Source organism: Vombatus ursinus, unplaced genomic scaffold (assembly GCF_900497805.2).
Source record: "Vombatus ursinus unplaced genomic scaffold, bare-nosed wombat genome assembly UNPS02015406.1, whole genome shotgun sequence".
Classification (NCBI taxonomy): Eukaryota; Metazoa; Chordata; class Mammalia; order Diprotodontia; family Vombatidae; genus Vombatus; species Vombatus ursinus.
The window spans coordinates 2,144,558-2,158,955 of NW_020955184.1; the positions used below are offsets into that span (position 1 = coordinate 2,144,558).

Sequence of the window (14,398 nt, forward strand, 5' to 3'; positions counted from 1 at the left end):
ATAAACCAAAAACTTAAAGATATTAAGGCTGTAGTCCAGATAGCATGAGGGAAAAAATGATTTGAACTGAATAAATTATCATAATATATATGTGGAGATATATATATATATAGAGAGAGAGATGTTTTGGACAGTAGGCTTTTTTTTTCCTTTTTAATGTGCGACCATAACCTTGCTAAATGATAGTTTTCTACACCTGACATTCCATGTGGCTTTTTTTTTTTAGCGTGGATCTTCTTTGGAAAAGACAGAATGAATAGTAAAAAGAACCAAGAAATCCTACTCTTTTCTCTATTATATACATATTGAACAGGTGCAGGGTTCATAAAGCTATGGACTGAAGGAAAGAAAAAGGTAGGTTATGAAAAAAGGAAAATAGGAAGGAAGGAAGGAAGGAAAGAAAAAAGGAAGGAAGGAAGGAAAAGAGGAGAGGAGAAGAGAGAAAAAATCAGACTGGGCAAATGAGATTGTGTGCATGTGTGTGTGTGTGTGTGTGACAAAAATCTTAGTGCATTTTAAAACACTTAAACCTGCATTAAGAATCTTAGAACATTCTGTGTACACACTAGTATTATCCTTTTGACAACTGTTAATTGAACATAGAAGGTACCTAATTAATACATGTTGGATTTAATTGCACTGATTTTTTTTTTTTTGCTTTTTAGTGAGGCAATTGGGGTTAAGTGACATGTCGGGGGTTGTACAGTTAGTAAGTGTCATGTGTCTGAGGTTGGATTTGAACTCAGGTTCTCCTGACTCCAAGGCTGGAGCTTTATCTACTGTGCCACCTAGCTGCCCTGCATTGATTTTTTTTTTTTTGTCATAGGGTATTCTCAGAATCAGAGGAAGGATCAAGAAAGTTTGGTGAGCTGATCAGAGGGAAATCTTTTTTTTTTCTTTTTTAGAAAGGAAAAGTTGACTTGTATTTCTTGATATGGGAAGGCATTACAGATAAAGTGAGGTACACAACACTTGGCACAAGCAATAATTTTGATAAAGCTTCATCTTATCATAGCCATAGTCATGTATGTGTGTCCTATTGATAGTGGGCTGATTGAGAAGCCTGACCCTGGGCAGATAAAACCATATTTAACTGGCTTCTCCACATTTAGTTAGTACACTTTCAGATGGATACTAGATTTCAAGCCATACACATATGTTTTATTGTTCTTTTCTGTTATGTTTTTAGTTGTATGTTTTTTTAAATAGATGTTACTCCAAGAAAATATACATAATATTGGCTATTGGCATAGAAGTCAAATGTTTCAAGGATCATTTGAGGTATTTGAGTAAAACAGGATCAGAACAATCAAAAGGGAAGCTGAAAATGAAAAATACCATTATTGTTGCCTGGTTAATCCTTAAAAAATAAGCAAAGAACTTCAGACGGACTTTCAGCAGCTAGTAGGTTTATTATTATTTCCTCTATAGGGTGGTGTAGGTTTCCTGAAATTGGAAGAACAGAAAGACCAGTAAAAAAAAAAAAAAAAGAGCTGAAAACCAATGCTGAGAAGAAAAAACTCATCATGGCTAAGACAACACAATCATTGGAAAACTGAAGGTTATGAAAAGATAATTTTTACCAATAAAATTCACTTTTTTCATGAAAAAAATGCTATTGTCAGAAGTCCAGGTGAGGCTGTGAGTTCTGGGTATGTTCATCAGACTATATGAAATCATTCATAAAAAGTTTTGGGAATGTTTTACTTCCAATGCACCTGAAAATATTGTCTCCACTGAAGGAATGGTAAACTTAGATAAACAACATATTTATCAAATCATATATATCAATATATATGCATATATGGCATATATGCATACATATTGTATATGTATGTGTATACGTGTGTGCATATATGTGAAACACTTTATATGAAACATTTTAAAAACTGATATGGTATATACACACACACATACATACATACATATGGACACACACACAGTAGTACCAGTTCTTTGTTTTCTCATGGATCAAGTAATGTGAATTTTTTTATGTAAAGATAGTGTTTTTTAAACCTTCAAAAAACCATTAGAATCTTATGCTATTTCATAGAAGCACAATAAAATTTATATGTGTACATATAAATATACACATAGAAGGAGAGAGAGAGAAAGGAAGAGAAAAGAAAAGAAAGAAAAACATAAATTGTTCTGGAATTATAGATATTCCCAAATAGAGATAAAATTCTGAGACATGAACTTACACCATGACACACATCACAAAAAGTTAAGAATTTTATGCAGTAGCTAGAAATAAACATGCTTAAGTGGCTTAGGAACTCATGTGATTTAAATCTTATTGAAAAACTACCACATACCAATAAGCCTCTTATTCTGGTGAGACTGAGGCTGGTGATTCACTTGAACTTGGGAGTTCTGGGCTGTAGTAGGCCCAAAGCTAGTGTCCATTATAAGTGCAGCCCTTAATATTGTGAACCCCAGGAATAGGGGGCCACCAGGTTGCCTAAGGATGGATGAACTGATCCAACTTGGAAAAATGGAACAGGTTAAAGCTTATCTGATCAATATTGGGAATGGGGTGTGCTGTACTTCTAGCCTGGATGAGATAGAGAGAGACCCAGACTCAGAGAGACAAAGGAAAAGAAAGGAAAGGAAAGAAGAGAAGAGTCAGAACAGGAGAGGAGAGAAGAGGAGAGGAGAGGAAAAGGGAAAAAGGAAAGGAAAAGAAAAAGGAAAGGAAAGAAAATTCGTGAGCAATATATAATTAAGGCTTCAATTGGTGAGTGGGGGGTGGGGGGGAGGATGGACTGCTCTTCCAATGTGATAAAAATGATAAATTAAAGAATATGTATCAAAATCTTGTGAATTCAACATCAAATCATGTCAAACAAGTGACTGCATCACAAAACTGACATGTCACATTAAAAATTTATTTTTAAGATGTAAAATGCTATGAAGATTTATTAGGTAAAAATAAATGTATTTATTTTACTTTGTCCCAGTTAATTTTAACTCCATTATACCAAATAAAATTATTTCTGGACCTTTTTATTCACAGTTCATATCAGTTTTGTTATATGTTTGACATACATGTATATAGAGTCATGTAAAACAGTTTTGCCATGAATCAAGTAATGAGAATGTTATATAGAGAGACAGTTTTAAAAGGCCTTTAATAAGAGCTTTACAATTTTATACTTTTGCATAGAAACAATAAAAACTAAATTCATTGAATAAATATACTAAATTTGAAAGTTTTGGCCTGATTTGTGTTACTTTCACCATGTGTACCAATATAACCATGTCAGATAGCAGTCTTGCTTGAACCACGATCAAGCAATTGATTATGCCATTTACTTATTCATGGTACCAGTTTTCAAGGGGAAAGGTAAAGGGACTTGATTTTAAATGCTACTTTTTCTTCCCATCCTAAGGCTAATCAAGATCATCCACTTCTAAGAACCATTCAAAAAGCCCATTTTTATTTTCCTTTCACCATTTTAACTAGAACACTGATAGAGTGGGGGGAGCAGTTGCTATGAGGCACAGAAAAATTTCCTGGCAGTTGAGAGCCCTCCATCTATCATGAGGATTTGAAATGCTACTTCTTTTCAATACTATATAGATTCCAAGGATTTTGTGAAACTCTCATCTAAAATGGAGAGATTTTTAAAGCGTATTCAAGCAGTAAATGCATATTGCAATCATTTAAAAAATCATGGAACCACCATTTGATTTCAGATTTTTCTGTCTCAATTTTTAGGCTGAAAGTAATGATAATAATCCAAAGGTAATGTTTTGAAACTGATTAAAGTAAAATATTTTCATAAGTTCAATATCCTTATGATGTCTGAGAACTAAAATAATATTTGAATAGCAAAAATATTATAGTGATGATAATAACTAATACACATAAGGCTGTTTGCAAAACACTTCACATGAATTATTAAAATGGAGTCTTGCAAAAACCATGTGGTAGTTATTACAGCTATTATCATTTTACAGATGAAAAAACTGAGGGTCCAAGAGCTTAAGACACTTGGCCATGGTCAGGCAGCAAGTCAGCATCAGAGTGAGATTCCAAAAGAGATCTGCCCTTATTGTTAGTGTCACAGGACATTATGATGTAATGCCTCTCAATGTAAGGTAACTAATGCCCAAAGATTTTCATTAACTAAAGCCTAGAAGTGCTTTCCAATTTCTCTCCATTTTGGATAAGAGAAAAAAATCATGGCTGCAAGTGAATGAAAGAAAAAAATTTATTGATCACTTACTATGTGCCAGGCATTGTGCTAATCACTGGGAATATAAATACAAAATTCCTACTCTCAAGGAGCTTACATTCAAATATGGAGGCAAGTATATGCAATGGAGTGGTGGCTTGGGAATGGTGATTTAATCAGGGTAATTACAGAGACGGTGAGTGGAACAAAAGGAAAATTAATAATTGTGCCCTTTCCAGAAGCAATGGTAATATTTATTTGAGTACAGTTCCCAGAAAAAGAGGGTAGAAAGAAAGAGGTGAGGTAATTAGGGTTAAGATTAGACTTCCTATGGTAAAAGTTCAAAGCTGAGTGACTTAGGTTCTCTAAGGATAGACATGGTCTCTGGACATTCAGTGTGGGATGTGGAGCAGCAACGGCAGGGCAAAAGATGGCCAGGGCTAAAAAGAGTATTATGTGAATTTGGAAAATAGTAATTTTGGGTTTGGTGAATATCAAGAAAATAGATAAAATCTAAAAAGAAACACCATACAAGTTAATATATAATGATATGTGATCATATTGTCATATTAGAAGTTGTAATTAAATAAATAATTATATTTTTGTCCATTTATATTAACATAATCTGTATATATCTCTCAAAGATAGCCACTGCACATGTATGTGCATATGTGTGTAAAAATTCAGACACAAATTAAGTGTACAAAAGACTATATTATGTTCTTTGTAATGTATGTATGTACATAATAATATATGCATATGTATGGATATATATATGCATATATATACATATACACACAAAGTGTAGAATTTGCTAAATTAACCATCATGTAATCCTGAAGTTATTTGAAGTTATATATTGGACAATATATGAGAAGAATATATGAGGACAACATATGACAAAGAAAGGATTTTCCTTAAATATACCAACTCTTCCTAGTATGCTTTTCAGTTTTTATAGAAATATGGGAACAGAATTACATCTAGGATTTGCAGATGTGTATTAGAGTGGGGAAAGGAGAGGCTAGAAATGAAAGAAGAAAAAAGGTATAGAGATATCTATCTTGCAGACCATATCCTCTCCTTCCAAAGTAGCAATCAGAGCAACCTAAAAGGAGCGAGAAAAGTGGAGATAGATTGTGTTTATTAATAAGAAGTTCAAAAGTCAAAAAGTGTGCCCCCAGGAGGCTCATTCTGTGACCAGAACTTCTGTGATTATTTTTTTTCATTGAAAAAAAATATATTCTGAGTTAACCCTAAAACTTGGGTATAATTCTGGAGTATAACTACTAGATGAGGAATATTTCTCCTGCTTTGGGAGCCAAACTCTAAGAGTAAGAGCAAATATTCGATGCTGAAGAGCTCTTAAGAGATGAAGAGTGCCATTTACTTATTTCTGCTCCTCACTGTGGGCTTAGGATGTTAAATAGATTAAAAGGCTAAGAGAGGTCAGTCACTCAAGGGAAGACTTTGTTTTCTCTTCTTCTGATTTGTTTCTCTTCAAAAGTTTATTTTTCCCCCTTGAAGGATCCTGCTGAAACTTAAAATGTAAAACCCCTTCATTAAAGGCCTGCACTTTCAAGGGTAGATGTGGTAAGATTTCAAGTGATAGGAGTGAGGAGTGGTGAGACAGAGATTCAAATTCACTAGGAAACTTATGCAATTCAGATCACGATAGTTCATAATTTTAACAAAGTTTAAAAAAAATAAGAAAGCTGCTGTCATGTAATTTAACTTTATCACTTCAAAATGAATAAACTGTGACTAAGACAGCTAAGTATTTTGTCCTAGGTCACACAGCTGTCTACTGGGAGACTGTCTACTGGGAGACTTGTCTCCCAGGCCTGTAGTGCTTAAAGAGTCTGAATTTTGTTGCCTGTTTTAATAATGTTATCCTATAATGCACCTTAGGTTTCTACTTAGACATTTGATTTATTTTTCACATATCCCTAGAGCTATTTCAATAAGAGGAGAGAAAAAGGAAGGTGGTCTGTCTTTAATACCACAGTATGGAGGAGTCTGTTATCAATGTGGCCCTAAGCGACATTTGTATCCACCCACCACAGAATAATAGCAACTAGACCTGGGAGGGGGATAGGAGATCAGTTTGTGGGGTTAACTTGGACTTTAACTCTCCTTCACGCTTCTCACTTGCCAGCTCTTTCCCCAAACTGGCCTCAGAGAGGACAGCCTAGTCATTTCCATTTAACCTCATTTAAAAAGGCATAACTAATAAATCTGTATGGCCTGGGCCTTTGGGGAGATGGCCAGCAGAGTCGATCTTGGTACTAATCCTATTGAACCCTATTCAAAACCATGACAACACAGAACAAGCTCTGATTTATCCCAGTGAGTTAAAGAGCATTGTGAAGAGGTGTCAATCATGCATTATTCTCCATCTGAACAAATGCAAAATCCTGACTGGAACAAATGCTTCCAACAGGTCCAGGGAGTTGAGCTCCATTTCCCCTTTGTCTGAGGCCTAGCAGTTGGCCTGTACTGATTTTCCCCTCTGCCTGACCACCCAGCATGCAAGTAGCAGAGAACCCCTGTCACCAGGCATACTTGGGAGTAGGGGTTGGGTGGTAAGGTTGGGAAGGTTGGTGAAGAGGTTTGGGAGGGGAGATACAAAAGGGAGAGGGAGAAATCAAGATACTGTAATTGCTTCTTGGGAATTGAAGGGCCACATCTGGAGCTTCATCCCACTGTGAGCCAGAGGCTGCCCTTAGTTGGATTCAGCTCCTGCCTTGCTTCAATTATCTGTCAGCTAACCCTCAAGCTTGGGGAGTGTTATTCTAATTGTCATTGCTTTCCCTACCAGCATTGACAGGACTACTCTTCCACTCCTGTTTTTCCTCCAAAAACCAGTACCTCCAAACAATTTAGGTAGAGAAGTACTTTAATGACAATAATTCTGTATATACAACATGGAGAAGTGTCATTTGGCTACTGCTTGGTACATATTGGATAGCAGCACTGTCAGTATGATGGATGGAAATTTAAATGTAAAAATAATTACCTACTGCTGAGACTAATGGGGCTAAGGAACTGAGCCCTCTCCCTTTCCACTGTGCTTTGGATCCAGATGGACATGCAGACTAAGTTAAAACCTAGGGAAGCTTGACTTCCAAAAAGAGAGTTTAGGATTTTTCTCAAAGATATGTATTTACTGTAAACAAAAGAACTGTTTAATATACCCAGAACCCACAAACATGCATAAATTAAAAAAAAACTTAAGCAGCAGTAAGAGAACTGTGATACTCTTCCAAGAGATACATACTTAAAACATCAAGATACGATGCAATTTACGGAACTACTGAATAGGCATTTTACATATCACCTGAGCTCTATATTATCTAATCAAATCCCTCCAGGTCCATGCTTTCTGGTAAACCTAGCCAGGGTCTGAAATACTCTTCATGTCATGGAAGGGGGCAGGAGATAAGTTTTTATTAAGCACCTAATATGTGCCAAGCACTGTGCTAAGTGTTTTACAACAATCTAATTTGTTTCTCACAACAATACTGTGAAATATGTGCTATTATCTCTATTTTATAATTGGAGAAAACGGAGGCAGAGAGGTTAAATGACTTGCCTAGGGTCACGCAGCTAGTTAGTATCATGTCCTCTCATATGTGGAAATTCCCCCTTGACATCAGGGAAGTCAGATGAAGGGACTGAGAACCTCTTGATCTCCCGAATTCACAAGGTTGCCTCCAAGACTAGACAAGTGTCCAGTTTATCTCCTGATCCATATTCAGTCACCTGTGCTCAGGGAAGGAAACATAAAGCAGAAGAGGCTTAAGAATCAAGGTCTTCAAGGCTCATCCCAAAGTGGGACCAGTCCAACTGGCCTACTTCCATGTGGTAGCCAGAGCATTCTCCATATCCCAAAAGTGGACTGTCTAACCTGCCCTTCCTCTCAAAGGAAGTTTCAGAGTTACAAACTTCAACCGAGAGAGTCAAAGAAAAGAGCCAGTCACTCCTTTTTTTAAGATCCACTAAGAAGATCACTCCCCTTGGTTTACAGATCTTTCCTATCTGCTTTAGTTTTGAGGCAGTTTTTTTTTTAACCCTCCTTGCTTCTTCCCCCTTTAGCCTTCAAGGAATAAGAGGCCATTGGACCACTAGCTTACTTTATCATTCCAAAGCAATACATTTTTTGAATTGCCCAATGAAGGCAACTCACTGTAAACTCCATGGGATGGCTCCCTTTACATTAAAAACAAACAAACAAAAACCATCACTAAAATAGTATACAGCAGAAGTATCAGACATATTAGCTGCTGGCAACATGAGACCCATAACACTCCCAAGTGCAGCCATAACCAGATTAAAATGTAATTGGGAAATATTTAACAAAATAAATACAAATACAATAAAACAGATAATATTACATTTTAAAACTGAGTCAATATGGTCTGCAGAGATTCCTGTGTATAGATTCTACTGACCCCTTCCCTTTATATTTGTTTGACACTAGTGGCCTATAAGACCTTCACTTTCCTTTTCCTTAATAGGATGCTGTAGGGTTAAGAATTCCAGGATAGTTTCTACAGCATCTCTGGGGAAAGGGGACTTTTGTAGCCCAGCTACTGCTGAAGTGGGTGGTGACCCACCTTTCCAGAAGTCAGGCTTGTCTCTTTCCACCTCTTTCACCACAGCTCTGGCTAGTGCTGCCAAGTAAGTTAAGGAGAGGGACCCTCTGATGAAAGCTGGGATGTGTAGCAGAGTTGTACTGCTTTCAAAACAATATTACCATACTCCAAAGTGATTCAGTTTAGGGTAATCATCATACCTGACTGGCTCTGGAACCCCTGAGATGGGACACTGGCAGTGACATGCAATCCTAAACCCCAGGGCTATCGAATCTGAAATGGGGATATCACATTCACCTCAGTTCCTTCTTTTCTGAAAGCCCTAGGGGTTAGAGATTGGGTGGGCAGTAAGAAAACAGTGTATGGGAATCTATTTCTAGACAAATTCTGATCCACAGCCGTCATCTGAGCTGAGTAGGGGTATGTGGGGCAAGCAAATAGATAAATGGGTCATCAGCAGATGGTTGGGCAGTGGGTCTTACCAGTTAAAACAAAAGTGGAAGGCTGAACCAACCGTCTTAGTAGATCAGGAAAGTGAGATTTTGGTCTGGGTTACCTGGATGGTTACCTCAACCACTCTTTATACTTTGCCTGTGGATCCCCTGAGACAGGTCTGGAGTTGCTGTGAATCCATGAGGAACATGGCCCTGCCTTTCAACATTCAGGTGAAGCCACAAATGGAAATACGGACTGCACTTTCAGCTAACGCTGAAAGACCAGAATCCGAGACTATTTCAACTAAAGGAAGAATGATTCATCATGTGGTGTGACCAGCATCGGCAGAAGCAGAAATGCTAACATTCTGTGGCTATACAGCTACATAGATGAATGGCAGATTGTTTTCTTAGGGGAGAAGTAGAGTGGGGAGGGGAGAGAAGATGGAGGAGGGCCTTTTAACTCCACCCTTGTAAATCACTTCCCAGATAATTGAGGGGAAACTAACAAGCCAGCAAACAACCTCAATGAATAAAGCAAACAGGGAATAAATTCCTGGATCCTCGTAAAACACACCCATTTCACCCTCATATCCACCCCCACCCTCCTCCAGACTTCTAGAACTCTGATGAGGACCAGACTGTGTCAGTGCAGAAGAAGGAAGCGGGTGTTAGCGAAGGCTGGGGGGATGGGGAATAGAGGAGGTGGGCGGGTGGTGGACCATCGCTTGCCACCCAAGATGTTATTCACTGGTAAGAATCCCCATTATCTGTCCTCACTTTAGGCTAATCAGACAGAATCTCTAAAGCTAAAGCCTGCTTCCTGCTGTCTCTGGGAGGTAACGGGGAGGGGCGGGGCCGAGGAGAGGACTGAGGTGGCACCTTACTGTCTCCTTTTAGGGTTAAAACCCCCAAACTAATTCAGGTACTTATCCTGACAGAGACAGTTTTCAAAGCAACCAGAGTTGGGAGAACTGTTTATATAAATAGGGATCCTCCTGGAAACGACACTAGTATTCCTTTGGTCACGCAACACCAGGAGTCTAGCTTTCAGCTTCCAGCTGCGCCGCAGCACCCTTTCGCCCACCCTTTGCAGGCCAGTGCAGCCATGGGCACATCTGGACGTATTAACTTCACTGTGCGCAGCCTCCTGGATTTGCCAGAACAAGATGCGCAACACCTGCGGAGGCGGGACCCAGAACCGCCAACCCATCGCCGCCGCGACCCTTCTTACCCCGAGTGGATGGAGACTGACCGGAGTCACTACCCCTGTGAGTGAGTGGCAATTTCGGCTTGCTTCTTGCGGGGTGGGGAGGGTAACCTGGTCGGGGAGGTGTATTCTAGTCTGGATATTGACTAGGTTCTGTGGAACCTTGAAGGAATGAGTCTCTAACCCAGAAACACAGAGGAAGCCTTTTTGCTAGGCAGCCAGAAAGCAATTGGCTTTACTGAAGATCTCCATGTGGTGCTTTGCGAAGCTGCTGTTCCCAGAATAGGTCTCTAATTTAACCTCAAACTCCGAAACCAAGAACTCTGTCCTTTCAAACTCAACACCATGTCAGACAGGGAGAAGAATAATAAATTTGTCAGCTCTGCAAAACTGGAGCTGTAGGTATGAATGTGATTTCCGATTATTAGAATTTCGTTTCCTGTTATAAACCAACAATTTTTAAAAGCCCAACCTATTCCTTTTATCTATTCACTTCGAATTTTCTTTTTCCTCCCTACGCACCCTAGTTTTATGTCCAATTTGAACGCTGGAAAAAGCAGCTTGTTTCTCCCTAGGCCAGATACAGGAAATGCTCAGCAGTGGTATTTATGGACTCAGTCTTCCTTCCTTGCAGACTAGAATTGGGGAAGGATGGGGAACAGGTGACGTTACGGCAAGACTAACTACCAAGGGATGCCCAGAGGTACATAATCCAAATTCAGTTAAATACCAATGGGTTTTGTAGATAAATGCATATTAATATCGACACAGAGAACATTTATTTACGTTATCATCTCAAGTCTGTGTTGTCATTTATGGGTTCCGAGAGAAGGACGGGTGCCTTAGTAAGAGAGAAAGCGAAACAAAATATTTAAGTCCTGTGTTGTTGGGCAGGCGCTCCGAAGGGAGGGTGTGAAGCGATGGCAGTATCTAATTCAAATGATCTTAGACAATCTTTCTAGACCAACGTGGGTAGTTGAGTAGACTGGTGGGATTCGGGCACTCCGTGCCGCGCCCTCAACGTGGTGCATCTCCTTTGCCGTCCTCCTAGCTTCAGACGAGAGCAGCCCAGAGACCAGCCCTTCGGATTCCGTGCAGCGGCTGCGGTCCCTGCCTCCTGTAGAGCTGCCTGTCTCCGACTCTGAGAAGAGGAAGAAGCGACGGGTGCTGTTCTCCAAGGCTCAGACTCTGGAGCTGGAGCGGCGCTTCCGGCAGCAGCGCTACCTCTCTGCTCCAGAGAGGGAACAGCTGGCTCGGCTCTTGAGCCTGACGCCTACTCAGGTCAAAATCTGGTTCCAGAACCACCGCTACAAGATGAAGCGTGCCCGGGGTCATGGGCCTCTGGGTCCTGCCTGTGGTCTGGATCTGAGCCCAACTCCTGCGCTGCTACGCCGGGTGGTAGTCCCGGTGCTAGTCAGTGACCGAAAGCCTTGCCAAGGTTGCGAACCTAGTCTGGCAGCAAACCTGGACAAGCCGAGTTTGCCTCAAGCTGCCACTGCCTCCACTTGCGTCCTTCAGGGCTACCCTTCTTTCCCTGCCAGTTCCACGGCTGCACTCAGTCTCTTTCAGGTTAATCAGCACTTAGCTCACCCGACAGTAGTCTCTTGGAACTGGTGAGATCGCCAGTGCAGTGGAGAAGGCATGTCTTAGAGTCTCTCTCCCTACTGGTTTCCACCCTTCAAGTGGATTTACAGAAATTTACTTCAGAGACCTAGAACCTGCCCTGCAGTCCCAAAAGCATCTTTAGATTCTAGGGGCAGTGGACGACTGCGGCAGCTCTCTGCCTTCCTTACATCTGCCTTTTCTGGAACCCCTAGTTCTCTCCAGATCAGACGCCCAAGTCTTGGAGAAAGCCAGGAATAGAATTCGCCAATATTTCCTCTTGTCCTCTCCCCAGCTGCAAATTCACCTGTTAAATGAATTGTTCAAACCATATTTGCATATTTTCAAAGTAGTAATTTGTATGGGAAACAATCTATTTTTTAAAGAAATAGAATTTTTTGTGGTAGTACTAATGTGAATAAAGTGTATTTGGAACCCTTCTCTTCCCGTTTCTGCATAACAGAGTAAAGAAGCAATGCTCCGTTTTGAAGGGCACATGTTACTCTGCTGCTTCTTTCTCTTGGCTTTTAAAGACTTTGCTCTTTCCCTCCTTTCACTACTCCAAAATATGTACCATCGAAATCCAGACTCAACAATAAGGAGAAAGGTGTGGAGAACGGCTAGTTGTTACTGGAAAGTGCCTGGGTGTGCAAGTTTGTGAGTTCTCCCCTCCCCATTCTGGAAGCTGTAGTTTCTAATTCCAAATTCAGCATCACAATCTTGGGTAGAGACATATTTCTCCTGATCCTTCCCTTTTGAAATTTTTAATAATAAACATTTCTTTGCTCTAAGTGATTCTGAAGGATGATAGAATTATGTATTTGGAGCTGAAAGGAATATCAGAGGTTGTGTAGTCCAATCACTTCATTTTACAGACAGGAAAAGGAGCTCAAAGGTAGGATGTAAATTGTTTCTTCATTATCACATCATCTCCTGCACCCAATATAAGCAGAATGACAATTTTATGCAAAAAGATTTAAGCTGCAGACCTGAAGTTAGAAAGACAAATTCAAATTTGACTTCAGACTAGCTGTGTGATCTTGGGCATGTCACTTAACTTCTGTTTGCCTAAGTTTTCTCATCTATAAAATTGGGATAATAATAGCACTTATCTCCCAAGGTTGTTGCAAGGACAAAAACCTTAAAGCTAGCTATATGAATGGTAGACAAGGAAGATGAAGACACAACAATGATAATGATGATGATGATGATGATGATGTTGATGACTGGGTGTCATCTTATTCAGAAAGTACAAACATTTGACTATTTCATGCAAACTGCTTGTGCATCTTGCTTCCAGATAGGTTTTAAAAGTTTTTTTTTTTCCTTTCTGATATTTAAATTGACTTAAAGAGAGAAGTTTTGGAGAAGGGGAAAAAATTAAAACACAAGAGCTTAGAGAAATGCCTAGGAGGAAGAAGAGTCAAATATAAGGGAGGGAGAGTCTTAGAGATGGGATAGCCACAAAGTGTGGGAATTAATTCTTGATTAAAAGTAACACAATTTACATTTAGGTAACAGAAGATTCTCTGATTCCCACCTCTCATAGGAGAGGCTCAAGGAGCAGGATCAAATTTCTGTCACCAGCCCTCCACTCCCTTATGATTAGAAAAAAAAAAAAAAGCCTTTTCCTTTTCATCAGCTCTGCCAGCAGCCCAGCTCACTTGTCAGAAATTACTGCCTCACTAATTGGATCATAGGATTACATATTTAGAGCTGGAAAGGACCTTCAAAATTATTGAGTTCAACTCCCTTATTTTACAGACGAGGAATCTGAGGCACAGTAAGCTTAACTGATTGCAAGATCATAACATGTGTGGCAGGCAGGGTTTAAAATGCAATCTTCCTGACTCCACCCACTACTTTACCTAGCTGCCTCTACAGATTTGAAATCCTGTCTCTTGTGAAGCCAGAAGGATGGGGAAACTCAAACTTTGATGCCCTGGGTGGGAAGGTTAATCTGGTGTGCATTTCAAGACTTTGACTCAGGAGCCCTAAGAGGACAATCCAATACATGAAACTGAGGAACAAAAAGAGTTCAAATAAATTCAAGGAGGCAGTGCATTGTAAGAATAGCCATTAGCCTGAATAGATTATGGGGGAAAATGAGAAATCTCAGTCCCTATTCTAAGGAAAATGTCTCAGGATTTATCATCTGGTATGAGGGTGTGTGGCTAAGGAAGAGAAGGAAAGAGGGGGAAAGGACTGGGATATTTAGGTCTCAGCTGCTGGCCACCTTGTCTTCCATATGGATAGGGTAATCTTAGAAGAATCTAGATCCTTAAACTTCTTTTTGTCTTGGGAGCTGAAAAGTGTATTGTCAAGCCTGAAAAGGACCTGGACAAAATCAGAACTGTTTCAATTCAAGAC

At 39.7% G+C, this 14,398-nt stretch overlaps 1 protein-coding gene across 3 annotated transcripts; it reads left to right on the forward strand.

Moving 5' to 3' along the window:
* Nucleotides 1-9,837: 9,837 nt before the first annotated feature.
* Nucleotides 9,838-12,819, forward strand: NKX2-8 (NK2 homeobox 8). Of its 3 annotated transcripts, none has more exons than XM_027847446.1 (3): nt 9,838-9,969; nt 10,313-10,491; nt 11,478-12,819. In XM_027847446.1, exons 2-3 carry the CDS (start codon nt 10,386-10,388, stop codon nt 12,041-12,043), a joined length of 672 nt encoding a protein of 223 aa, XP_027703247.1. In that variant the 5' UTR covers nt 9,838-9,969; nt 10,313-10,385; the 3' UTR covers nt 12,044-12,819. The 3 variants fall into 3 exon arrangements, with proteins under 3 accessions (XP_027703247.1, XP_027703246.1, XP_027703245.1); XM_027847445.1 differs by having other exon boundaries at nt 10,313-10,487; XM_027847444.1 differs by having other exon boundaries at nt 10,363-10,491.
* The last annotated feature ends 1,579 nt before the right edge of the window (nt 12,820-14,398 follow it).